The 27,894-nt window shown below is 40.7% G+C and overlaps 1 protein-coding gene across 2 annotated transcripts; it reads left to right on the forward strand.

Moving 5' to 3' along the window:
* The first annotated feature begins 177 nt into the window (after positions 1 to 177).
* mtrr (5-methyltetrahydrofolate-homocysteine methyltransferase reductase) lies at positions 178 to 27,832 on the forward strand. Of its 2 annotated transcripts, XM_038726940.1 has the most exons (15): positions 178 to 281; positions 837 to 981; positions 1,165 to 1,318; positions 1,478 to 1,595; positions 1,693 to 2,209; positions 2,288 to 2,401; positions 2,491 to 2,650; positions 2,789 to 2,877; positions 5,583 to 5,763; positions 9,855 to 9,897; positions 12,264 to 12,444; positions 13,139 to 13,257; positions 19,515 to 19,607; positions 25,524 to 25,718; positions 26,737 to 27,832. In XM_038726940.1, the coding sequence occupies exons 2-15, from the start codon at positions 838 to 840 to the stop codon at positions 26,879 to 26,881; spliced, it is 2,253 nt and encodes a 750-aa protein (XP_038582868.1). In that variant the 5' UTR covers positions 178 to 281; position 837; the 3' UTR covers positions 26,882 to 27,832. The 2 variants fall into 2 exon arrangements, with proteins under 2 accessions (XP_038582868.1, XP_038582879.1); XM_038726951.1 differs by lacking the exon at positions 1,165 to 1,318 and having other exon boundaries at positions 837 to 973.
* Positions 27,833 to 27,894: the final 62 nt, after the last annotated feature.

Raw genomic sequence — 27,894 nt, forward strand, 5'->3', positions numbered from 1 at the left:
GGGGAGGGCGGAACCAAGTAGAATTAACGGTGTTTTTATTACACATTTAAACAATCGTTTTATCAAGACAAACAACGCAGATTTAATTAAACCGTTATGGAATGAGTCGGGGAAACAATTACAAGCTTTTCATACAGATTATTTAAAAAAAAAAGAAGAAGTTTTCTTATGACGTGGTTTCTTCCGATCACGTTCACTGGTCTCGCGTGAATTCCAGTGATGCAATTCCATGAGGACTGACTTGGCTGGGCTGTGTGCATTTCCACAGCTGTATTCAAAAGGTAGGTAGTATATCTTAACATAAAACTTAATATAGCCGCCTTCTTTTTATGGTATTTAACCATCTGTACTTGTTTAACATGATAGCTCGTAAATACACCATCCGGGGATCAGATGTCGGCAACAGGGCTTGTTATTTGTCATTTATTTAGTTACTAACAGTGAGCTAAAAACGTGTTCTCTCTTAAACTCTACTGTCTTTGTGACGTGGTTGTTTTTACATTTAGCGTTACATTATGCAAAGATAAATAACATGCTCGAGTCACAGTTATCAAAACGTGACGCAACATCCGTGTACTTCATGGTGGCGTTCAGGACAGTTGTTACACGGTAAATAATGTTGCAAAGGCCGGTCTGTGACAGTCTGTTACCTGCTGTCAATGTGCATTTTGTAGGTCCGCCGAGATATCCACGATGCACAGCTCTACAACAGAGTACTTTACTTAATCCTCTCAGTAGCAGTTACTTGACTTGGTCCATGAGCTCTTTATAGTTTCTGTCCACAAATTGTTTCAGATCTACAAATTAAGTTACGTTCTTTTTCCATGACTCTGTAGCATGCCCTGTGAAGTGAAGCCTCGGTTCGTGGTTCTGTACGGGTCTCAGAAGGGCCAGGCCCAGTCCATAGCAGAAGGGGTTGCTGAGGTGGCGGAGGAGCACGGACTGGTTGCTGAGCTCAGCTGCTTGAACCAAAGTGAGAAGGTAGCTATTGCTCATTAAAACCCTTTATACTTGTAGCAGAGCTGTTTAAGCCCCTCTTATGTTGCATGGCTGTCAATAATATATTAGTAGAAGTGATATTACCTGATGATTTTGTGGATATTAAAGTTTTCACATCGACTGGTGCAAACACAAGTCACTGTTTAATCATATAACTGGTTCCAGTACAATTTGGAGAAGGAGAGTGCCCCAGTGGTCTTTATTGTGTCTACTACTGGAGACGGGGAACCGCCAGACAATGCCCTCCAATTTGTAAGGCGCATCAAGAAGAAGACCCTCTCCACTGACCACTATAAACACCTTTCGTATGCACTTTTAGGTAAATTCTAGGTCTGAGGTTGCTTTTTTTTCAGTGCGTCTGTCAATGTGGGGGACTTGGTTTGCAAAACACACAATCATTACAATGCAGAGCACTGCACAGTGTTTACACAGTTACTGGCTTGAGAAATTGTCATCTGTTTTTCTCTGTCTGCTCCAGCTTTAGGAGACACAAATTATGCAAATTTCTGCAACGGTGGGAAGACAATTGAGCGTCGTCTACAGGAACTTGGAGCCAAGCAGTTCTATGCAACGGGATATGCAGATGATGGTGTAGGGTGAGTTCTACAGAAAAATATAGACAAGTACATTCAACTTTCAGCATTTGACCTTTATCTTACCCATTTTCTTTCTCACGGACTTTGTTTTCTCCAGGCTGGAAGTGGTCGTGGACCCCTGGCTTGAAGGACTGTGGAGTGCAATCAAAGGAGCCTTATCAAAAATGGCTTCTGCTAGGACTGGTTACTTGAAAGGAGAAGAAGGGGATTCACCAAAGGAAACTCGTGATTCATCCATACCAGATGTCCAACTAAACCTCTTAAGCGTCACTGACCACCAGAACTGCGAGTCGGTCGGAGTATCTGTACAGACGGTCTCCAATTTTGCATCTGCTGCTTCGCCTTCATCTTTGGCTGCACAGACTGCTGTTTCTGATCCCAGGCCAGCTTCTCCTGCAGAGAGCCCTGGGTTGGCAACCCAGTCTCCTGGTGCTGCCAGTGTTTTTACATCAGTACCGGAGACACAAATCAGGGATGCTGGAGTTCCCGATGTTGCATTGGCAGCCTCTCTGACACACTCCCTGCCGCCGCTGTCTGAGTCTTCTCTTAATGTTCCTGCTCTGCCTCCTCCCTACCTTGATGTCTCTCTTCAGGAGGTAGACACTGTGGAACAGGTGAGGAATGCTACTGCTGATAAAAAACCAGTATCTTTGCCATATTTCATCTCTGATCTAATAAATGTTTTTGGTCAGATTGTTGGACCGTTAAACAAAGATGCTCTCCATGAGGTTCCCATATCCAGGGCTGTACAGCTGACCAGAGGAGATTCAGTCAAGATGGCTCTGCTCTTAGAGCTGGACATCTCTGTAAGCCTGACATTTTTCTAAACATGCGATATGTATTTAGATAGCTTTAGCAGTTGCAGTTTCAACTTTTAGATGCTTCTTTTTCCTAGGATTCCTCAAAGATGACAACCTATCAGCCAGGGGATTCGTTTGAAGTGTTCTGCCCAAACAGGGCCACAGAGGTGGAGGATATGCTCCACAGATTGGGCCTAAATGACCACAGGAACCATAGAGTGCACATTTCTCTACGTAAAGACACTAAGAAAAAAGGTGCGCCTGTCAACAAGCACCTAATGTTTTCTTGAAAAGAGCATTTTAGCATTTCTTCCAAATAGATTCTTGTGTTTGTGACATTCATATCTACCCTATTGTGATAATTCTCAAATGCTCTTTCCTCCCTGGTTTTAGGCGCCCAGGTGCCATCCTACATGTCCCAGAACATTTCTCTGCTGTACCTCCTCACATGGTGTCTAGAGATCAGAAGTGTTCCTAAGAAGGTACTGCATGTCCAAACATTGCTCTACAGCTACTTACTTTGTAAACTGCATTGGCCGAGACACTTTTTGATGTGTATCGGCATAGTGAAACGGAAGACATTGTTATGTCGTCTCCAGCTAAAGCACACTGCTTTTATTGCTTGGAAGAACATCTATTATATTTAATTAGGACGTGCAATAATACTTGAACACAATTAATATTTATTTATTTGGATCTACTTACTGAACAGGCATATGGGTACTCAAATAGTCTGTCAACACAGGGTCTGGATCCAAAAGATTTTCATTGGTTCATAGTTTGGTTTGACTGAATTTACCAAGTGTCGGTCTGAGGCTGAAATAATGAGTAAACTTTCTTAGACCTCTGTGGCAAATGGAGATGAACACATTTGGTGCTGGAAATGTCAAATGGCCACAGTCTTGAGCTTAGGCAGAGCCAAAACTTTGACCTGGAATGAGTTTCACCCGATTCCCTTACATTTTTACCTTTCTTTAAAATACTATACAGTGACTGCTAACTTGTGTACCCTGTACTCTTTGTCCTGTTTCTAATTTCCATTTCCCAAGCTATTTTCCCCACCAAATTACACCCTCATCTTGTTTTTTTTAGTTAAATTAATTATTTAATAAAAACATTATCCAACCAAAATGAAAACCAGTAATGTCCCTCTGGCTCCAGGTGCATCAGTAGTTTATTGTTCTTTGTAATTAGCACACTGACTGACAAATTGAAGACAATTTGTAAAGTGTCAAAATAAGGCCAATTGCTTCTTAATAAATACAACATTTTAAGTATTGCTCTGCATGCATCATTCTTTAAAAGCACAAAGTGCCCTATTTTAATGATCTAAGCGCGTGAAAATGACAACTGCGTCGGTTCAAAACTAGAAATGACTCTGCGCTTTGTGTCAGGTGCAAGTTAGGGCCCAAAATCACACCGCACTTACAAGATAATATCCCCTGTGGCACACTGCATACTAAACGTTTACATCACCAAAACCATCCATCCATCGTCAACCGCTTATCCTGCGTACAGGGTCGCGGAGGGCCGGAGCCAATCCCAGCGTACGTCGGGTGAAAGGAGGGGTACACCCTGGAAAGGTCACCAGTACATCGCAGTACATCACCAAAACATGTTGCATTTTGTTTTTAAACATAAAAAATAAAGTTATGTTATGCAGTAAGTTTGGTCAGAAGGATGAATTAGAGACACTAGAGAAACAGTGCTTCTGATTTCGGTGCTGATTTTATTAGAGAAGTTTTTTAACTGTACAAATGAAATTGATCATGTGTGAGAACTATATTGTCCATCCTGATGGTAACAGCTACCATCTGTTCAGTTCCCTGCTGTATACAAGACTCATTTTGTCCTCTTTGTTATTGAATTCCTATACAAAAATTGATTGTATAGGGTCAAACTGTTGTCTACAGTCTTACAAGGCAGTAAGAGTTTTATTTCACAACACCTGTCTGTGTAATCCAAGCAGTTAATCTGTTTTACTAAGGCACTTACAACATCTGTAATCTTTATACTCTAATAAAGATAATCACCTCAGCCTCATAGTAAGTACAATTCCTAATAATATACATAACTGAAATACAGAAAGATATACTTGGCATGTCGCTGCTGAGACAAATATCAATGTTACCCGGGCTATCCACAATTCTTTTGGCACTGGATTGGAATATAGGGATAATATGTCTTCCAGTGCACGCTACAAGAATACGTCACTAATCTCTCCCTACATACATGCACTCATAAACTATAATGAATCACTGAAATTATACAGACTAATTAAGCCTGACAAATATCTAGAAGTTGTGATTACTGTATCCAAGTGATTGATAGTCGTGTAATAAAGTAGGATCCCTCCAAAAGTTGTTGTATTTTTAATATTTTTTCATGATCCCTTTAAAACCTCTAATTTGTATCACAGCCTGCGAGAAGATGAACAATAATTGATGAAATACCAGTTAAACAGTTGCTTGTTGTCCGTAAATTTAACATATTAATTGATTGCATTCATTCATTTTGATGAATGTTGTTTAAGGATTAAAAGAATGCCTCTGCTAATTTATCAGTTGCGTTAAAAGCATTAAATGGTAAACTCAGTGTGTTTTACATTGAAAGACAGGATATGAAAATATAGGCATACACAAGAGAACATGGGTAAGATGAGCATACCATACGCTCAAAACAATCAAATAGAAACGGCTGCCCTATCACGTAGCTGCACATGTAACCGACTGTACAAGGAACAAGTGCTGCCATACGAGTACACATGCAGACACAGAAATTAACCACAAGCCCGGGGGAATAGGAAAGTTTAGAGTATGCTTTTGAATGTGGACACAGTTGTGATGGACCTCAAGTCAGCAGGCAGCTTGTTTAGTTTAATAACAGTTTTACAGCGACAGAGAGTGCATTGTGCATAATAAAATGGCTGTATTCCAAAACTGGGCTGGTGTCAAAGTCTGTTTATCCTAGAAAACTAACAAAGACTTAACATTTTATATGGCCTGTGTGCAATGTGGCATTTTCGTTTTGTTTTGACTGCAGTGTTAAAAAATGTATTCAAAGCCTTTTTTCTTTTCTTTTTACCGTGAATCGAAACCTAAGTCGAAGAAACCATGACCTTTACCACCGACAGAACAGCTTCGAGTGACTTTACTTCCTATCTCGGTCTTTCTGTCTCTCTTGTCAGGCATTTCTCCGAGCTCTAGTGGATCACACGGCGGACAGTGTGCAGAAGAGGAGACTGCAGGAGCTCTGCAGTAAACAAGGCGCCGCAGACTACAACCTGTACGTGAGAGATCCGAGCCTCAGCGTTTTGGAGCTTCTGGCAGTCTTCCCGTCCTGTTCGCCTCCTCTCAGCCTCCTCATAGGTCAGAGTGCCTGCTGTTATCTCACTCTGTCAGTCAGCCATGAAGTCCAAAATTCTTTGTCTGTAGTAGTCAGGGATATCGTGTAAAAACTATCCTTGCCAGGTGTGTTAGATAACAGGCTGCTTGAGAACCAGTGTGAAGATAAAAATCTGATCAAATGTCACATTAATTTTCTATCATTTTTATTTTACTTCATCTCATCATGTCACATAGCAAATGGGTACATTTTATGCCTAACATTTATCCAGAGACTAATGGGAAAACAGACTAATGCTGGCATATTTTTAAGCTGTTTTTCAGTTAGTTTTTTATTGAAATTAATAGATGCACTTCTTAATTAAAAGCAGGCTTTCATGTTGCCTGAAACAAACAGGGTAGTGCAGCGATTTGGGCACACGAGAGTGGGGATTTCGACTGCACCTGTACAAAAATATCACTGGAATAAATTACTGCAGAAGTATTTACTTCACTTTTGAAAATACCTCAGGTTATGTCAAGTCTGTCTATATTATATTTGTTTTGCTTGTCTGTCTGGATAGCTCTTGTCCAGTAGGGGGCACTGTAGCCCCAGGAAAACAAGCTTTGTGAGCCCAGTCTCAAGGCAGAGTTTGTCAGAGCATTTAATTATACTGAATGGTCAGACAGTGTACATCGGAGGGCTCCCCAAAGGATCAACACTCATTTCCATGCTTCATTTTTAAATACATGTGGCCCCAATATGGTTTTTGTGCCGCCGTTTCTGTGAATATAATGGCAGAATGTAGCTGCATGTCAAGAGGTATTTGCTCAGTTTATTCATCATTTCCCTCCCTGCTAATAATGTTTGTTAATCATTTTTTGCTGCTGTCAGCCATCTATTGCGTCCCCCCTTTGACCCTATGAGCCAACTGTTGGTAGAAAGCTAACATTTTCTCCCCTGCTCATTAAGATAGTTGGCCGGTCATTCAGTATAGATCTAATAAGCTTTGACTGAAACTTACCAGACAGTGAAATGAGTTGGCTACAGCTTTACATACAAGTTAAGTTGTCCTCTAAAAACAGCTGTGTCACAGCTCCTGGCCTACCCAAGTGTCAGTTATTTTGGGTCTACTTGCCAACCACAGCACCTTTTTCTTTTTTTTCCTCAGTGGTGAACTGATGCAGATATTGGGAATCGCTAAATTGTGCCCTCGTGAAAAATGCGGTCTTGGAGGCACTTCAGGGCAACAGCTGTTATTTGGGGGACAGGGAGCCTTTTACTAGGGAGCCACTGAGCTTTGCAAGGACATAAGTGCGCAGGGTCCGTTTGGATCAGAGGTTAATGTTCAACTCTGACTCTTTGAGTTTGTCACTGGTAAAGTGCACTGCTGCATTTTTGCACTGTTCTCGGTTCATTACCTCGACCGGAGGGGAGGTGTTTGCTGATCAGAGTTTATGCTTATACACAAACTATAAATAATGAGGAGAGATGTGTCTGGGCGCATATGTCTTTGGCCAAGTGCAGGCTGGGTGTAAAAGTAAATACTGGGTATAAAAGGAGAAAGATACTTACTTCCTAGAGTCAGCTTTCTTTTTATATGGTCCATGGCGTGTCAGATGAAAACTTCGGGATCATAGCCCCAGGGAGCCGAATGCTGTCCATGAGCATCTTTTTTTATTTACTTTACCACAGGGCTCAAATGAAATTGTACCAGGGTGCAGTTTTCTTCTTCTTTTTTTCTCCCTTTTAGCTCGATTGTGACCTGCAGAAAAAAGTAGAGCAAACTAAAGTCTCCCTGTGCTTCCCCTCTGTCTAGAAAAGCCTGAAATTTAAAACAAAGTTTCCTGATGACAGAGAACGCACTGCATATCACATAATTCCATCTTTATTCATTTAAATTACAGTAAAATGCCATGGAAAACTTTAAAATGGTGTTTGAAAACCATGAGCTTGCAGGTCCTTTTTTGAGATGTTACCCCAAATTTGCATTTGTAGGCTATTTAAAAAGAGAAAAAGCCTTGTCAAGGGGAATTCTTCTTAATGCTTTAATGCTAACCGCTTCCTTAATTCTCCCCCAATTCCATCTGCAGCCAAAGAAACTATCCATATATCTTAAGAAGTATAACTTTTATGTTCAACCACATTGCCATCTCATTTTTTTTCTCCCAACTAAAATGGTACCTCTACATATAAATTGCAGCACAGAGAGACTTTTGAGATGGAATAGATTGTATTGTTGTGCAGTATGATCGATGACACCCCTGAAAATCATCATTTCTGAAAACATAGTGGGGACCCTGGGACTGTATTTATTTGGGAACAGAGACCATTTTTTTTTTAAATACATATTTTAGGAGGTATTCTCAAGCCACTTACTGCAAAAAAGGGGGAAGAAGACAAAGCTTTGCACTCAGAGGTTTTAAAAGTGATCTATCCTTTGTATCTACCAGCAGTATCATCATGGTGCAGTGATGTGAGATGATGGATTGATTGTCCTCTGTTTCGGACATGTGCTGTCACTCTGATAGAAGGGCAGAAACTCGAGCACCGTGCAGCTGCTGAGGATTGTGTTAACGTACAGGATACACCGTCTGATGGAGAGGTGTGTGTTTCCACTAGAAAGGATTGTTCGATATGTTGTATGTGATGATTTGTCCTACTGGCGTTTTATGAGTACGAATAATGAATTCTGTTGCGTTGCAGCTTAGTCCTGATTCTTTCTCAAGATTTATTTCATCATTATCGTCATTATCATTTGGCCCAAAATATAGTTATATATCAAACATCAATAATAGAGCTGCAAAAATTAGTTGATTAATCAAGGAATCGATTGAGTGAACATTCATCTGCTCACTTATTTTGTTAACCAATTGATTGTTTTAGTCATTTTTCAAGCAAAAGAGTCGATCACTCTCTGGTGCCAGCTTCTCAATTGTGAGTAATTGCTGCTTGCCATCTACTGTGATAGTAAACTTAATATCTTTGCTTCTAATATCTTATCTTGAATTAATAATCACTTATTTAAGAACATAATTGGCAGATTAACCAGCAATGGAAATAATTGTTAGTTGTAATCAAAAATATAACAAGATGTCTTCCTGTAATACATAACCAAAAGGGAAAAACATCAGTTATAACATTATGTATACGTCTATATTCTTTGAATACCAGGTTTTTGTACAAACCTCAAACAAGATTTTCCTGATAAAGGGCTTTTCCCCTTAAATACCAGGCTTTCTTCGAGTGTTTAGTATCTGAGTGAGTCTGATTGAAAGTGTAGTGGAAGGCTGCTGTTTGGGCAAGGCCAATATTTTTGTTCTAAACCTTCTTTCAAACTTATTTCTTACTTAAGTGTTTCACGCATCAACATTAAAAAAAAAACAGAAAAGAAAATCCTCAGCCCAAAGAGATGAAATGGACGTCAAAGTCTGGAGCTGTCTCGCTAACACCCTGAGCTGTTTAGATGTCAGAGAAATCCAGAAAGAGAGGAGAGAGCAGATTCCGTCCAGCTGTTTGTCTTTTCAAGCAATTTAGCACAAAAGAAGTGTTATTATGAGGCCTCAGCTGGTACATATGGTGTAGCTTTACTTTTCCAGGTTCATCTATCAGTGAGATACAAATACAGTGTAAGGGAACATATAGCAAGCACATCACAGAACTCTCAATCACTCTTTTTTCCCCCCACAACTAATAGTTTGTAGTGGTCATATTGCATAGCAAATGACTAATCTTGGTGCTACAGGGTGAAAAGTTACCTCTAACTCTTATAAGTTTTTCTGATTTCTCTGACACATCCTTGCGGATGCAATGCACACTACATATTACCCAAAAGAGGGCACCTTCATGGCTGGCATTGAAATAAGGTTTGCATAAGCAATCTGTTTCCTACTGGCTCCACATCTGGACACTTGGGATTCCATAACCCCGAGTTTGTAATTTCATAAATATAGAAGTGTGTCCTAGAAACAAGACTGTAACCTGGGTGGGGGTTACGGAGGATAGATTGGTAGGTAGGACGTCTCAATGGGCCGAGATGACTTTCACTTATTTTGTCTCCTCTCTGTCATGGTTGTCTGTGTAACAAAATCTAAGCAATACAGCTGGATGATTGACAGTTGTGCTTGCCTTTCAGAGCATTTGCCGAAACTGCAGCCCAGACCTTATTCAGCAGCCAGGTAAGGTGACAGAAGAATAAAAACGCCGATTTAATTTTGCACTGCATGAACCTGTGCACAAATGTGCTCTTTTAGCATCATTCTTTAAGTACATGTGGTTGTCTTATTCTTGCCACATCATTGTGTAGGCTTCCTCATTTCTATTGATGTTTCCTAGCTGCACAATAAGTATACATTAAGAAAATGTACAAAGACATTAATAGTTCATTATGAATTGAAGAATTGAATACTTGGATGTGTTTCCGTATAAATTAAAACATCTGGCTCTCTTACGCAGCCATCTTATTCCAAACTTGATTATATTCCCAATAATGGCAAAGATAGAATATTTGTGTGTTTAGCAAATAATGATTTCATTTAGATTTTTCTTCTGTTCATTCACTTTGCAATTTTTTAATTGATAAATTTAATCTATTATTATTTTTCTACACCATACAAAAGTTGAGAAATCTTCATATAATTTATGATCTAAGTTAGTTCTTTTTAAGAGGCTGCATAGAATGTGTTATGCCCCAGAGAAGATGCATTATATTAACAGTGAAATGCCATTTTTAAGTGGTAGTGTACAGTACAGTACATATATTTTGGTCTTGTAACCCTCCAAACTAATTTCGCAATCTGTTGTTGTTTTATTAGGTAGTAGTAGTAAAAACCGGCGAGTTCACAAGATACAATATGTATTGATCTCGCACTATTGACAGTGGTTAATTATCTGTCATTTGATAGGGTATTATAACGTGTATATATAATTATTATGTATGTGTGTATATTTCTAAAGTTTGTAATGGATTCCCTTTGTCAGACCCTGAACATTGTAGTCCATGTTATGTGTGCTTTTGTTTGGATGGGTATTTATAGATGTAATTCCCTAATACACTCAACAGTGGGTGTAAAAACATGCACAAAGGAATGCACTGTAAATATTGTATCTATTGTTTTTAGGTAGTGGGGCTTATTTTAAATAGGCTCTAGTGTTCCTTCTTTTTGCCCCACTTAGCCAGTCATTGATTTGCTCTTCCTGTTAAGCTACTACCCATTAGGTTTGCTTTAAAGCGTATGTGGAACAGCAACATCTAACGCAATGTCAAAACTTCTCCGCTCCTCTCATTAGGTCCTCACTTAGCTGCTAATGTGTGTGTATGTTTGTGCAGAGAGACAGGGTACGGACAGGAGAGAGGGTGGCTGTAGTTTATCAGATGGTGCAGAGACATTAGAGGCCTGCATTATTGATGCTGTGGTCAATAGAGGTCTCCAGTGGCCCACAGGAACTGGAGAATGAAGGATGAGAGAGCGTGAGACTTCTTCAGCTGGCAGTGAAGACTGGAACAGAGAGGAGGGAGAAGCAGTTTTATTGAAGCAAGACAGACAAAGAAAGATATTTCTTCTCTCTCCTAGCAGTATTTTTTAAGTTATTTTTCTAGAATGAAGTGCTCTTCATTGTGTGGACCTAAGGTGTACTTTTATAGTTGCTAGGGGTGTGGAATAATGGATAAAATAGTTTATTTCAAGTAATAGCTAAGCAGATGAAGTCATTAGCTTAAAGTAATGGCTAAGAAGTTGTAGTTAGCTAAAAGTAATGGATGAGCAGTTGAAATACTTAGCTAAAAGTAATGGATGAGCAGTTGAAATAGGTAGCTAAAAGTAATGGATGAGCAGTGGAAATAGGTAGCTAAAAGTAATGGATGAGCAGTGGAAATAGGTAGCTAAAAGTAATGGATGAGCAGTGGAAATACTTAGCTAAAAGTAATGGATGAGCAGTGGAAATTGTTAGCTAAAAGTAGGCAGTTGTAGTAGCCTAATTAGCTGAAAGTAACGTTAATGGTTAAGTTGTTGTAGTAATGTTAGTTAGCTAGAAGTAATGGTAAGGCAGTCATAGTAGTTAGTTAAAAGTAACGGATAAACTGTTAAAATAGTTAAAGTAAAATAATAATAAATTGCATTCAGTTTAAAATCCATTCAGAAGAACACATAACATAACGGGTGGTGTTGATGAGTGGGTACTTGAGCTCATCTGACAGGGGTATGTCAGACAAAAAAGGTTGTGAGCCACTGACGTAGATTATAATTTAGCACATTTTAATGTCATGTACATATTTGTAATTGGCATCCCATCAAAAGCTGTTGTTTAACTACATTTCTCTAAAGGCAGTTTGTGTGAATCATTTGTAGGAGCATTGCTGTATGTCCTTGAGAATTTATCCTCCCTCGTAATGCTTGTGCCTTTCTTTACCCTTCTGTTCTCCCTCTGCTTCTGTATTTCACTTCATCTCCCTGCTTGTGTCTGTCTGTATGCCTTGCACACATTCTTGTTTCCCTCTATCTCTGTCTTCCTCCATCTCAAACTCTCTGTGGTCCCATCTCTATAGCTCCTGTCTTAGGCACCCAGGAAAGCTGCATTTTGTCTTTAACATAGTAGAGTTCCCAGCGTGCTCTGGGCGGCCTGCAGGGAGGCGAGGCTTGTGTACCAGTTGGCTGTTTGACCTCATCAATCCTGTCCTGGTTTTCCCTGGGAAGGCTGAATCCTCCGGCAGCCTGGCTCTGCCAAAGGTAATGAGTAAACTGGAAAATGGAGAGCTAGATTGTGTAAATTTGTGAACTTGGCTGATATATTTCTTGGTCTTGGCTGATAAGTGCTCATATTTGCGCGTACAAGTGCTGTAATAGTTTCAATCTCCCACTCATAGGGAGAAAAGTATACTCATGTATACACCTCCTGGCTAGGTTGAAATCCTGCTATGCCTTACTTTGCCCTCCCTTCTTTGTCTTTGTCTTAGTTTTGTATCAGTAAAAATGTTAGGAGAGCTGGGCTGCTCATTCTCCTTCAGATATTACAGAAGAGCTTCTTGAGTAAAATAGAAGGCAAGTGTGGATCAGAATATCAGATAATTGTGCAGTGTCTTCATGAAACTGCAGAACTCGAGGCTTTAGGGATTGAACCTGTTTCTACTACATGTTTTAAACTGCTCTAGGAACTCAATTTTAATGTGTGAGACACCAAAAAAAGAACAAGCTCTGGGCCAGTTGTGTGCGGTTAATTAAAGAATTAATTCAAATTAAAGCATGTGAATCCTCTCTACAACAGACTCTATGGATTCCAGTTGGAACTCATGAGTTTTCCTATTAGTATGGCTTAGAATATTAAGTAGATCAATTAATAGATTGGTAGGCCCACAGTGGTTTCTCAGCATTGTTGTAATTACTCTCATTATTTTAAATGCTTGCTAATGACCTCTGACCCTAGATCCATGTGAGTTTGAGACCCAGCTGCTCATTTCGGCCTCCCTCTGACCTGTCGGTGCCGTTCATAATGGTTGGACCAGGCACAGGAGTTGCCCCCTTTATTGGATTTCTCCAGCAAAGGTATGGCAAATTTAATATTTCATTACAATAATATCTTGCAACATAAGAAATGACATTTTCATCAAGTTGGAGAGACATGGTGGATATTGAGATCCCCCATTTTGCAAATGCCTCCTTCATGAGGAAACAAATGCATGTGGTAATGTACTTGATCCTGCCAATGTTGTACATGTTACAAGATATGCTGCTGAAGTAGGTCAGCTAAATGTTCATATCAAGCATCAGAAACACGCAGGTTACATGCTAATTGGTGCACTGTGTGACGTAGATAAAATTCTGCACCCAGTAATGAATATTCACATTGTTCAAGTGATGTTAAGTGCACACCATCTATCCATATTTTCAAGGAATCTGCGGAAACAATTAAATGAGACCCCGCTCAAAGTCGATGAGAGTCGACGTTATGTACATCTCATAAGGCATAATAAATCTAGCAGCGTGGGCCGTGATCACGTCAGGGATTATTTCAGATGCTTCACTCGTCTCAACAGGAATAAATTGCGCCCTCTCCGATGCAGAAGTTTATGACTCGGCTTGTAATGAAGAGCCAGGAGTCAATGCAGCACATGGAGCGTTATTGATTTAAAAGTAAAAATTCCAGTAGTAGGTGGACACGTTGTTGGAGTAAATAATTGCTTGTAATTGCAGAAGAGGTGTTGTGAGGATACTGACTGTTAGCTGAGTAGGTACGTTCTCACCCGCTTGTTAAACCACTGCTGAAAGAGTTAAATGCTTGAAGAGTGCTATCATTTGGTAGAAAAACGTGACATTTTGTTAAATTTTCTGAGTTTCTGAAATGATGGCTTAATCAAGATTGCAAGACGATGACCTGTCAGAAGGATTTAATGTGAGTGAGGCTTCTCTATCCAGTGTCATGCCTGTGTGTTGAACCAGGCCCCACATCCACCATGACTAGTTAGAAAGTCAGACTGACATGTCTAACTCTTTGGTGGCTTTGTATAAATGAGGTTGTGCCCCAGTCAACTCCAATTGTCTCTAAATCCCTCGGACGTCTGATGTTTTTTTGCGCGTGGCATCAGCGGGTGATTGCTCAGAGAGGTGACACGGCACCGACTGATGTGACGATGGATTGTCTGCAGCAGGTTTCGTGGGAGGATGAGTGGTCATCTGGGGTGAGAGGTGCTCGCGCATTTTGGGAGGCAGGAGTACTGAAGATGCCACACGTTTTTCGGATTGACCTTGTTAAACCACTCGCAGACAGACTCCTCTTCTTAATGATCAAGGTTAGGCCAGAGGGACAGTACTCTGGTGGAAGGCAGTGATATGAACATATCAGTCTAACTTTGATCCTTACAGTGGTACCCAAACACAGCTCTTGAAAATCTAAGATATCAAAATGCACTTTTTAAGTGTTTTATTAATGGTCTGCTCTTGTAGACCTACTTGTCAGTGCAAGCAGAACACTCAGAGATTAAATGATTTTAGGAAGGCTTTGTTTCATAATACAACAACCACTAGCTCTCATCAAATGCATCCTTGAGAGTCCAATGTTATTTTTTTTCTTTGAATAAATTTAAAATCTTTTTTTGTTTTTCTTTCACAAGACTCTATAAGTATATATATATATAGTATAAAGTCACAACAACCAATTCATCAGCTCGACTGTCTCCTCAGTCCCTTCTCCCTCTCTGTGTCTCTCATGCTCTCTCCTGCCAGCTGTGTATTGTGCTGGAGGATTGTAAAAACCTGTCGTGGTGTGCGGCATTATACAGACTCTAGCTTGAGATTCCAAACAAAGCCTTGCTGGCTGACGCTGCACTCTGATAGGAGATAACAATCACCAGTTTGTCACCGGGACACCGGATCTGCCTCAAGGCCCGAGAAAGGTCCTGTTAGCAACAAAACAACATGGGCACACTTCGATCTTTCTACCTCTCCCCGCCTCCCAGCCTCACTGTTAATCGATGGCTGTTTTCAAAAGTACTTTGTATGAGTTTGTAGCGCTGGTAACAAGTGGAAGAAGCGTCTCTAAAGGTCAGATGCTCACTTGGCAGTACCAGGAGATTTTAATAACGCTCCCCAGAAGTCTGGTATTGATTGCTGTGGTTGGCGTGGAAGGATTTTATGGAGAATGTGATTTTCAGTGTCTTTCTCTTTAGCTGGCAGCAGTGACAGTTAAACAAATGTATTTTAACTGAGTGGTTAGCCTTAATCTCCTTAACAGCTTGAACAAGCTTTTCTTTTAGAAAAAAATAACAGTTTTCTCAGTTTAATATTTAGGTTTGCCGGTAGGCCCACTTGGCACATTCAGTATGACAACTTTTATTAAGTTTGTGTTTTTGTGTGAACAAATATTGAGCTTCCATTTATCAGTCTAACCAGACAGCTGATCACAATTAGGCTGCAGCATCTTGCCACTCAGCATTGTCCTATATTATGAAAACATTTTGAATTGTTGAATGTATATGGGTGTAATTCTGCAACGTAATTTCAGTGATTAAGCATCAAGCTGTTGTTGTATTTAGGCTTTGTTTTTTGTTCTTGTATTTTTATGCCTAAAAAGCCGATCAGCATCTCTCGCACGGCGCTGCAAAGAAAACCGATGAAAGATATAAGATAATTGGGATGTTTACCAAGTCCTCACCTCAGCTTTCCATGCAGTTTCCCCTCCTGCTGATTATCTGAATGGCAATGCAAGGCAACCGCTTCTGATTTCGACCCCAGAATGGAGTGCTCTGTAGATGCTGTCTTTCCCTGGGATTGTATTGCAGGCTGTTATAGTGTGGGGATGTGATGTGATGTGATTTGTATTCAGAGAAAGGCGCCGGTGTGGTCTACTCAGAATGGAATCCAGGTTTTTCATATTGGTATTGATCCCTTTAGGGCAGGCGGCAAGAGGAGAGAGAGAGACGAGCCCACTAAAATGAGTTTACTCGAGGCTGTTTGCAGATCAGAAGAATCTCGTCCAGGATGCTAATGGATGGGATCTGAGTGTTCGGATCAAGTCAGCCAGACAGCTCTGTTACTGTGCCCCATTCACAGACATCAAGTTCAAACAAACTTATTCTCCAAAGCATTTTTATTAATCAGTCAACTTAATGGAGAATTAGGGTGAAGCTTTGTTTCAGTATTCAAAATCAGACTATTGCATTGATTTAATTTTTTCACTAAGGGTAATTAGTGTAGAGCTACAACTAACAAATTGATTGATCTCTTCGTTATGTAAAAAAATAAATATTTTAATCCCTTGGTCTATAAAATGTCAGTAAACAAGAAAGGTTTTTTTTTTAGAGCCCAATGTGGCGTCTTCACATTGCTTGTTTTGTCCAATCCAGAAGATATTGAATTTATAATGCCATTTAAAAAAAAAAAAAAAAAATTACACATTTGAAAATCTGAAACCTGCAAATTATATTTTTGCTCGATAAACTACTTAAACAAGCTGCTCTCAAAAGTTTTTGTCACATCTCCCTTTTACTCATTTTACAAAATTGTGATGGGAAATCTTGAAACCTCCAGACACTCGCCAACGCTAAGAATACAGTTTTCAGTAGAGATACACCAATCGATCGGCTGTTGACTGGAATTGGCCATTTTCAGCTTAATCGGCCGTGACTTTTGACCGATGCTGACACATCAGCACAGACAGTGACGAATGTCTCAGCCACAGACACAAAGACGTGTGGTCAGCCTGGAAGGTCTTCATCGTGAGCGAAGAAGACACAACACTTGCCAGCCATGTTTTCCACACCGACTTTACTTTTACCCAGGTATTAATGGTCGCCACAGTAAGCTATATTTGGCGACCCATTTTAGCACTTTGCAGAGAGAGGGGGACTTTATCTGGGATTACATACATGCAACAGTGAGCACACCTTTTGGTGCCGATGTCATTTGGTGCCATGTTTGTTTTTATAGGGGACGTCATTAACAACAAGCTTCCTCAACACGCTGCTCACCTGCTGCTGTGAAAACAGATTGCGGGGATAAAAACCCAAACATGACTTATTTGGGCACCTTTTATAAAACATACTGCTGATGTAGAAAGTCAAGAGAGCAGAGATATACAGGGAGAGAGAAACACAGAGAGACATATGTAGGTGTGTGTATCTGAAAGGAAAAGCAAGGTCAACAGATTAAAGTAGTTTGTGAGTAAATACTAAAATAAGGTGGCGAATTAAGTAGAATTAAAGTATTGAGTTAAGGAATAACCTACTATAAATAGGGTAATGTCTTCTCTCAAATAATTTTAAAAAATATACCCCCACCACAGCGACACTGTCATTCTGTGGGAAACATTGCTCTGTTATCTGCAATTCATTTGGATTTTATTTGTACAAAAAAGCTCTGTTCAGTAGCTTAACCTGGAGACCCTTTTTATTTTGAGCTGAGTGAGAAGGTCCAGGAACCTGGTGCATTTTTGCAGAAAATCTGAAAGTTATTTAATAGTCACTGTTTTATTATGAACATACAATTGAATGGACCCCAAGTAGAATAGCAAATGCTCATGCTGGTGCTAAAAGGGATCCTTATTAAGAAAAAAAGAATGAATTCTCTGAGGACCCGTGTCCACCAAAGCGTTTTTTGCCAGCTGAAAACGCCACCTGCTGTTCTGAAAACGCCTAACTAGGAGCGCTAGGCTGCGTTTTGGAGGCGCAGTGTTTTTTTTCGAGGTGGTTGCTATGATACATAATTTCCGTGGAGGCGTTGTGTTGCAAGTTGGGTAGCCTACTTAATTTTAGTGAATTTAAAAATGTCACCACAAAGTATGTAGGGTTACTTGCTCTGGCACTTGCTCTGCATGAAGAGAAGGCTGAAACATGAGAGCAGAAACTGTCCTGTCCGTACGTGGGTTCATGAGATTTTGCGGGCGGGGAAACACCTCGGCGAGTAGGCACTTCGCTTCGTTCAAGATCGGATGTGCTCTGTACGGTGCTTGTCCCGCCCCTCCTGCACTGTGATTGGATGGCTGGGTAAAAAGTGACAGTGACGAGCGCAGCGTTTTTCCCAAAGTTGAACATTTCTCAACTGTCGGCGACCGGGAAGAAACGCCCAGCGCACAGCGCGGAAAAGACGCTCAGCGCCTCGTCACGCTCCTGGCGTTTTTACCAGCTAGTAAAAACGCGGCGCTCCCATTGGAATGAATTGAAAAAAGACACTGGTGTCAGAAAAAAAATACTTTGGTGGACACGGGCCCTTACAGGAAAGTTACAAAAATGTTTGTGCTGTCAATGATAGTTCTTAGAAAGAAAGAAAGAAAGAAAATCCGTATCTGCGAAGAAAATTGCCATTGATGCATCTGTAGTTTTAAGTGAAGTAGGAGCAGTTTTGTATCCAGCCTTTAAAAAACCTTTAAAATAAAAAAATCTTTGCAGATTCATATATTCTGGAAGATGGCGTGTATGTCATTTTAAGAATTTATCACCAGGTAATTAAGGATTTTTTTGTAAAAACGTTCTGAGACATAAATTATTACTCAAAGTAATAACAGTAATAATACAATATTATACTATTGCTTATGTACAACTCCAGCAAGCCTGAGTTGGCTGCCCTTTTTTTTAATTTTGTGACTTTTGGAAAACACAAAGCCTGATTCAGTTGGTTGGTGAAAATCAAAGGGTGGAGCTTAGGGGAAGCAGCACCTTATCCTCTGAGTGCAGCAGCACAGCACAAAGGCCCCAGTCTCAATGCCTCTCTGTGACATTCCTGAGCCCCTCGTCGTGGTTGGTCACCCCACCAATCAGACTGGGGTAACGGATAACCCCGGCCTCTTTAGAGAGACTGCTGACTGATGGCATCATGAAAGGTTGGGGGTCAACTGTTGTTATCTAGGAGAGAGCTGTCACCTTAGCAGCAGGTGTGCGGCACAGATACTGGCATCCTCAGAGCCGCTTTGTGCTGCTGCGTTGCCATTGCCTGCAAAGGATTCTGGGAGCTTTGCCAAACTCCCAAACCACAAGAGGAATCACTTTTGCGGGAGCAGTTAATTTTTTATTTTTTTACTCAAGCGCAGTTGAACACACACAAAAGCCCTAGTTTCATTTTCAGTAACTGTTTATAGTGATGGCATCTATCCTTCTGTTTGGGTGAAATTTAATAATATATGTAATGTCCTCGCTGCTCGTTTCCGTGCATTAGGCCATTGCATCTCTCAGTGTACTGTCATTGCAGACAGTGCTTAATGGTGTCACTACTCTTCTTTAACCTCTGGTGCGAGGAAGGACTCCCTCTCCTCCATCTGGTCTGGTCGTGTGTTAGTATTGATTGACCGCTAACATCCTTTGCTTGACTTTCAGAGAGAATGAGAGGCGGGAGAACCCTGAGGCCACATTTGGCGAGACCTGGCTGTTCTTCGGTTGTCGCCACAGAGACAGAGACTACCTGTTCAGGTAAGCTGTGCTTGTTATTTCAGATCTGTGGTTATTGACAGACCCCATACACATGTTCAATACATACTAGGGACGACTGTGACTCAGGAGGTAGGGCGGGTTGTCGATCCCCCTCCATGTCAAAGTGTCCTTGGACAAGATACAGAACCCCAAGTGTCTGGTGTGTGTGTGTGTGTGTGTGTGTGTGTTAATTTCTGTCTCTGATAAGCAGTTGGCACCTTAGCCCCTGCCATCAGTGTATAAATATGAGTGTGAATAGGTGTGTTGTGTAAAAGCACTTTGAGTGGTATGAAGACTAGAAAGGTGCATTTACCATTACTTTCTTTTCTTTAGCTCCAGCACTCAGCTCAAGGATGTAAAGTAAAATGTATGTGTTGCTGCCCTTCAAGCTATATTAACCAAGGACACGTGTTTTTCACATATGAGTGAAAAGGGGCAAGAGCACCAGCATATTGTGGTTTCGGCATGTAGTTGTGACTCAAGCAAGACGCTGCATACAGGTTATGTGAGTTTCACCCTTTTAGCTAAAGAGCAAATATGTTGAATATTGAAGCTTTGCTAAGAAATATTTCAAATATAAATGTTATCATTTTACTTTAAAGTTCTCTTCAGCACTGTGGAGCATTTTAGTATCTTTCAGCTCTTTGTTTTGGTTTTTACTGCTGGCAACTTTACTGCTGGGTTCACTCACTCATCGCTATCATCCGCCTCGTTTCTAGGCATAGAAGGCAGCTGTGAACATAGTGTAGCATTTAGCAGCTAAAGCGCAGAATAAATTTCCTCATGGGTCGGTGGAGACCAGAAATTTGACTCAAATGAATGCCAGTGCAGTGTTTCCCCTAGGATGGAGTTATAGCAGCGGAGGTGAAGCAGATTTTTTGTCTGAATATAAAACCCCAACACAACATGTCTCAGCAGTATTGCTTTGTGTCCATGAGCATGCGATGTACATCAGAATAGTTTAAAACTAGTGTTTTACCAGGTTAATGTGAGTTTTAGCTGAATGTTTTGGTGTTGGTGGTCATGGTCAGGGTGGTGGGGGGTTTGGGCCATTATTTTCCCCATATGTCTGAACAAAGAGTTGGAAAAGCAGGACAGATAATAAATAACCGACAGCAAAAGATCAGTCTACTGGGGAGGAACTACAAACTTTAGATTTGGGGAAAGTTATTTGGTTGGTTATGCTCTCCACAGTGATTTAACATTTATTGCACAGCATGTTTTGGACATCACCCCCTAAAACCCTGTTAATATGACCTCAGAATTGTTACGATTGTTAATGTTTGCCTTTTGCGTGCAACATGAGAAACCTTGTCCCTTCTGAGGTGCATTTTATTTGCACATTAAAATCCAAAAAGAAACGTCTCCTCATTAGCTTAAAAGGACGAGTTTGCATCACTAATTTGCTTTACTAAACTCACCACCGTCCTTTCTTTTCCTAACAACCACTTTTTCAGACTCATCTGAAAAATAATTCAACCAGTCTGTACAGGACAGAGCTGCAGGCTACACCAGTTTACTCTGAGATTGTAACTGATGTTCTCAACATTGGACAAGTAGGCAGTAATAAAATACAACTACCGGTTACTTTCTATTGAGCTAATGTTAAGTTACATAGCAGCCAAAAGACACAGCCTGCTGTTGAAACTTTCCTGCTCAGCTCTGTGTGAAGGGGAGGGGGGATGTTAGCTAACTTAGCGCTAACAGGCTTAATTTTTTCCAGCAGGTGGGGAAACAACAGACTTTTTTGGTCTTGAGAGGCCGACACACTGTAACCGACATATAGGGGAAACACTGCAGAGTTACTTCATGAGGCTGGATGAGTAAGACGAGCTACTGTTGGCTAACAAGTTTGCCATGTAAACTAAAAGGTGATAAAATGTTGTGTTCATAACTTGTTTCCACTGCTGTGAAAAAAAACCTGTGAATGCAGCATTTGAAAGCTAAACCTAAATAGATTTGATAAGGGAATTGAAAAGATTCAGATTTGACAAGCAGATTCAGTTCTAGGTGCAGATTAGATAAAATGCGACTGAACCATAACCCTACTGTTTATATTACCTTAAGAGTTTATGGTTTATTGCTCAGCACCAAGGGCATCGGATTAATTTCAAGCTGTGTGTGTGTGTGTGTGTGTGTGTGTGTGTGTGTGTGGTGATAGATAGATCGGAGACTTCAAATGAACAAGTACCAATTCAGGAAAAAACTTTCATATGAACAAGCCAGCTGAGCTACCTTTGTAATATGAAGGTCCACAAAAAGCAACGTGAAAAAACTGTTTACCTCAACCAACCTGCTACTCTGGTAATTGGCTTCAAATGTGGCTTACCGTTCACACACTTTCTCTAGGCTGTTCCTCAATATTAAATACTCCAACATTGCTCCAGTGTGAGTACAGTAGACGTTAGGTGGGGTGTGTCCTAACGCCAAGTTTAAAACCGTAACCAGCAACATAAAATGGCAAAACGTACAGGTTCCAAGTTTGAAGTCTGTATCGATCGATCCTTGAGCTTCAGTTTTGAAGCAAATCCTGGTCATTACTTGCCCTCATTGAGAAAGCAAAATGTGCCAAGAACAGAGGAAATGGATTGAAAGTGGTGAAAGTGGGGGTGCAAATGGCCCTTGGACCCACTACTTCCGGTGTCCATGCTCAACACTGACATGAGGTTGTATTGTAGACAGGAATTGAAGGGGGGCAGTGTTCTATGAATGTTAGACTACTTTTTATAGATTGACCTCTTGGTTTGTTAAAGCATTCTAACCTCACATCAACCTGTGAGTGAATCATTGCTCTGATCAGTTTGTTTTGGCTTTACTCTCTTCTGACTACACACTAATTGATCGGCTCTTGCTGAGTATCAGCAGCATGTGTGCACTCGATGCTGGTGCACTGATCGAGTTCTTTCACAGGATTAAATAGTGTGAATGGATTAGCATCCTTAATGACACAAGAATAGATCACAGAGGATGTTGTTTGTTCCCCTTTTTCCCCCTATATCCCTTAGTTAAATACCAGCTCACAGCCAGGTAGTGGGCAGTGTTTGTTCACAGTGTGGGCTTCTCTGATGAACACCCTCACAGTGTTGACCAAAGTGATTACTCTGTGTTTTATGAGCCACCCATGAAGCGTTGTACTTAATTTAAATAGGTTAGCAGAATGAGAACAACATACTTGCAGTTGCATTACCTGCCTGCATTCATCTCAGTTGGATTTCTCTCAATTTGATGTCTACCGTTGCCTTGAAACGCAGGAACCTGCTTAGTATAGTTTGAAATGGGTTTTTTTTATGTCTCATATTTTTTAAGAAAAGCTTACCCAAAGTCGGGCAAGTAGGGGTTGAAATATTACAAAATGTCGAGACAGGATGTGCCCAGCTCTCCGATGGTGTTCAGAATTTTCCACCAGCAAAATAAAACAAACAAGGCTTGCGATGCACCTCAATCAGCCGCGGCACTTAACATCCCTGTGAGAGGTTGATGCCAATCTGCCTGCCTGTCACATCAAGCCTGTCCTCCCCTCTGCTGCACTTATCCTTTCCCCTCCCTCTGATTCCTCTGCCTCCTTTATGGCAAGTGATTTCATGCTGTAGAGGAAACATAACGGGAAGGCCTGCTGGGTTCATTTTAGGGTCCAGGATATTGCCACAGGCTGTTATGTGTATAAACACACAGAGGAGTCTGGCAGAATTTGGCTCTCAGAAACCCTCGGCTCAGCGCCAGTGAGATGTTTTCCCGTTGTCCGTCCCATTTTCATGAATGCGATATCTCAGGAACACCTAGAAGGAATTTCTTTAAATGTGGCACAAACGTCCACTTGGACACAAGGATGAACTGATTAGAATTTGGTGGGCAAAGGGCAAAGGTCACTGTGACCTTCAAGGATTGATGACCATGATGACGACACAGTTGCCCTTCAGTGTTCTGTTTTATTTGTTCTTAGGAAATGTTCTGGGGGTCATATGTCTTCTGAGGCGGTTGAAGCCATTGATTAATATCTTAAGAGAGTGTTTGATGTGAAAGGATAAACTGTCAGTATGAAAAGCCTGTTAATTACTTAGCTTTGACAGGCCAGCACTTTCTACATTTATTGTCATTCAGTTTGGTTCAGATCACTGTGACCTCAAAAGAACCTTGACAAGCATGTTTTTGGCCGTAACTCAAGAATTGATGTGGTAATTATGACAAAATTTCACACAGATCTTTAATTGGATGCAACGATGAAGTGACGGCATTTTTTACCTAAAATGTCAAAGGTCTACTTCACTGTGACGTCATAATGTCCGGGAAAAACATTGGCCATTATTCATCACCGTAACTCAGCAACAGAAGGGGAAAATGTGACAGATTTGCCAGTTAGTTGGACACTGAATAGAGAGGCACTTTGGACTCAAAGGTCATTGTGACCTTAAAATTTTAAGAATTAATTGGACGATTCCAGATTTCACACACATGTTGACTGAGTTAACAATAACTAGCACCGCATTTTGTGTAACTATACTTTATAAGAATCCATCTTTACATCGTAATCAAGTACATGTGTACCTGTTTAGCCAACACATCTATGAAAATCCTTCGTTAATCACTTCAACAATATATTTACTGGAACCATACCTACATATCATCAATATAGTGATTCAGCCAAAAAATACACTTTATACCTTTTTATTCAACTCTTTCCAAGTATTCACTACATATGAGTCTGGACAGATGTGGAAGTAAACTGCAACTTGACTGGTTAGTCTATGATGATTCATATTCGGACGTCAAAAACAAACTAGACTCCGCCATGCTTCTCCTTGTTATTCATGTTGTTGCTCTCATGTTCAAACAGACTTTGTAATCACATGTCTCGGTCATAACAACAAGATTTCTTTTAGCGACTCTTTCTCTAATCAAAGGTAAATATTGCAGGAGAGGCAACAGCTCTGGATGTTTCACATAGAACAAAGACAACATAATGCATCTCTTCCTTTAGCATTCACACCGCATTGTCTGTGTGTTATTGGAAAATGTCTTATTTTAGTCGAGGGGTTACTGCAAAACAGACCCCTGAAGCGAAGACCTTCACCCATGAACTCAGAGCCGTGACTTGTTATCAGTGTGTGTGTTGCGCTGTGGTGTCGGTGTGTGTTTCTGCTCATTCCGGCTGCTTAACTTTAGAGAAGACGCCGCTCTGAGCCACAGTAAACCCTTACTCCCTCCCCACCTTCCTCTTTCCTTCCCTTCCAATAGCACCCCAGGCCCTGTGAAAAACACTGAAGCAGAAGGAGTAGTTGCCAACCGAACCACAGATAGGGAGCAAGGTTACACCCAACTGCAAGGCTGGGAGGATTGATTGTAAGAAGATGCTTATAACAGTGACTCAGCCTTGCTTATGAAATCCATATTTTCTTTGCACTTTTCTCGTTAAACAAAATAAATTGTTTGTCTGGCTCAGTTTTGCTCAGACCTTTTGGCCATCAGTGTTCTGTTTTACCTAACCTGATGTTGTTTTTTTGTTGTTGTTCTTAGGAAATGTTCTGGGGGTCATGTGTCTTCTGAGGCGGTTGAAGCTATTGCTAAATATCTTAAGAGAGCACTGGATGTGAAAGGATAAACAGTATGAAAAACCTGGTTAATTACTTGGCATTAACAGGCCAGCAGTTTCTACATTTTCTTCATTCAGTTACAATAAAAATATGCATGTTCTTTCTCTCTCCATAAAATTGTGGACAGGTGGTCAAGGTTGGTCAACATTCACTGCCACATGATCTTTTCTCCACATCAGAAACTGAATCTTTGGCTCCTGAGCTTTACAAAGAGTTATGACAATTTTGGTTTTGTAAATGCGGAACAACCTGCCCAAGATTACAGGAATAACCTTGAAGGAAATTGGATTTAAAACATCCTGACATGTTTGGATGTGTCTTCTTCCAGAGAGGAGCTGGAGAGCTTTGTGTCCAACGGTACCCTGAGCCACCTCAAGGTGTGTTTCTCCAGAGACGAGGAGGAGGAAGAGGTGACCAAGACCTCAGCAGCACGACCCAGATACGTCCAACACAACCTGCTTCTCAACAGCCAGCACATAACTGACATCCTGCTCAAACAGAACGGCTATCTCTATGTGTGCGGGTAAGAAATCTCATCCCTCTTATAATTTGAACCATAATTCATCCTGACTGATATATTCTATTTTTTAATCTGCTTTACATTTATCCCAGTGTGCACTTGGTATGGTTGAGTCATGTTCTGGCACTAATGTGTGAAAGGACTGCGAAACATCTCACTCGCAGCTCTTTTCTGCACTCTAGCTCTCTCTGTCAGGGAGTCTGTACGGCTTACAGAACCATTACGATCTGTTACATTACTAGTCACAATAATGTACATATTATTAATAATATTGGCAATAAACCTATTTGACATGAGAGTATAATCTCTGTTTAAGCTAATATTGTTCTGACTATCAAAACAAATAACTGATAAGTATTTTACAGGGATTCTCTCTGAGGGTAAATTGTTGCTTATAAGAAAGAGAAAAACCTACATATCTTGCTAAAGAACTGCTTGAAGACATGCCGAGCTGCATCCAGTGCCAGGTGCAATGACTATGTGACTTGCTTAAAGGCGAGTTATCACATATTTTGAATTTGGGCGTAATGACAAGGAACTTTCTGCGCCCAATATCTCTTCTCTTACTCCTTTGTTACTGCTGACCTCACACTGTTGCAACATCCTGTACAGTTGGTAGCATTTATGGTGTGTATGTACCCCTTTTCCCCTCCTTTCACATTTTTTCTGTCAGTACAAAGACGACGAGACCAAGCAAACATATAAGTCAACATTTGCATTGCTCAGTATCACCTTTCTCTCTCTATCATCACTGCCAGGCCTCTTACCTCACCTTTGAGTAAATGATCTTTAAAACATCAGAACTGTTTGAATTCCTCACACTCTAAGAAGATCACTTTAGAGCCACGGGATGTTGAATCTGCCCCAAAATGCTTCAACAGCAAAATGGAGATTTCAGCAATTTCCTTCCAGGACACTGCTGGACTGTGGCAGCACCTCTTGGTTTTACAAAATATGGCCTTGTCTCAAAAACATGCCTGTTGATTGCATTGCCCTTTTTTCATGCTCTTTTCCTCACCAGAGAAGCTAAGAACATGGCTAAAGACGTGAACGACACCCTGGTGGAGATGATCAAAACAGAGCTTCAGGTAGACCAACTGGATGCCATGAAGAGACTGGCGGGGCTGAGAGAGGAGAAACGCTACTTACAGGACATCTGGGGCTGACGGCGGATGGCGAGATAAGGGCATTTTGCTGCATTCACTGGACTTTTTATTTTTTCTATTTTTTTCCCCAGCTTAACCTTACAAACAAGAAAGAAAGAAAAATTCAGCCTGCTCAGCTATAACCTCTAGAACCTTAAAACTGTGGGATGCTGAAGCCTAGATTTGCTTTACACCACCCAATGCTGCCTAGATAGAATGTACCATACAGACCCAGGGATATCGGTTCACTACATCATCTTGGGCTTTGCTGTTTGAACAAAAACGACCTTGGTCAGGTCAATAGTGCCGGAGATTGGTCCTGGTGTGTGAAAATGCTTTTAGAGCAGACAAGCCTCCTCCATTCGTCCTGTGTGGTGGAAAAGTCATTTACTTCTGATGGAGTGATTTTGATGGGACTCAGAGTGGAAGATCACTCCAACCCAGATGGAAACAACACAGCAATCTGTAGTTCTTCAACAGCACACACACAGTAAATTGTTTATTGTCATTCAGGAGGAAATAAACAATTTTTGAGTTATTTTTGTGTTTGGAATATTCCAAACTACCTGAATGCACCACAGTTTCTACCTCTGAAGTCATGACCCACGTATCATGTAGTATTGTCACATTTGCATCCAAAACACTGGTACGTTTTATCCTATTTTGCTTATAACGAAGACAGATTCTAATCTATGTGATCCTAAAAAATTTTTTTATGTGAAGTCCTTGGAGATGAGGAAAGCTTTCAGTGATTTATCATTAGACTGTGTTAAATGAGTACAGAGGGTGTGAATCTCCTTATAATGCACAGCTGAAAAAGTATCTAACCAACTTTGTTTTGTCTGCCCCAGCTGCCAGAGACTGTGACTTTTCAAATTCCTCCAAGCCCGACTAAAATCTCCCAAATTGTGGTTAGAACAAACACAACTGTGCCTTGTGTGATCAGGAATTAAAAGACATTTCAGCTGTAAACTCCTGTGGTCTACTGCTTTTCTTTTAGTGTGCACACAAGTGTGTTTGTAGATGACCTTGCA

The sequence above is a fragment of the Micropterus salmoides genome, unplaced genomic scaffold (assembly GCF_014851395.1).
Source record: "Micropterus salmoides isolate LMB-PRFRI ecotype aquatic unplaced genomic scaffold, ASM1485139v1 Ms_hic_scaffold_1, whole genome shotgun sequence".
Classification (NCBI taxonomy): domain Eukaryota; kingdom Metazoa; phylum Chordata; class Actinopteri; order Centrarchiformes; family Centrarchidae; genus Micropterus; species Micropterus salmoides.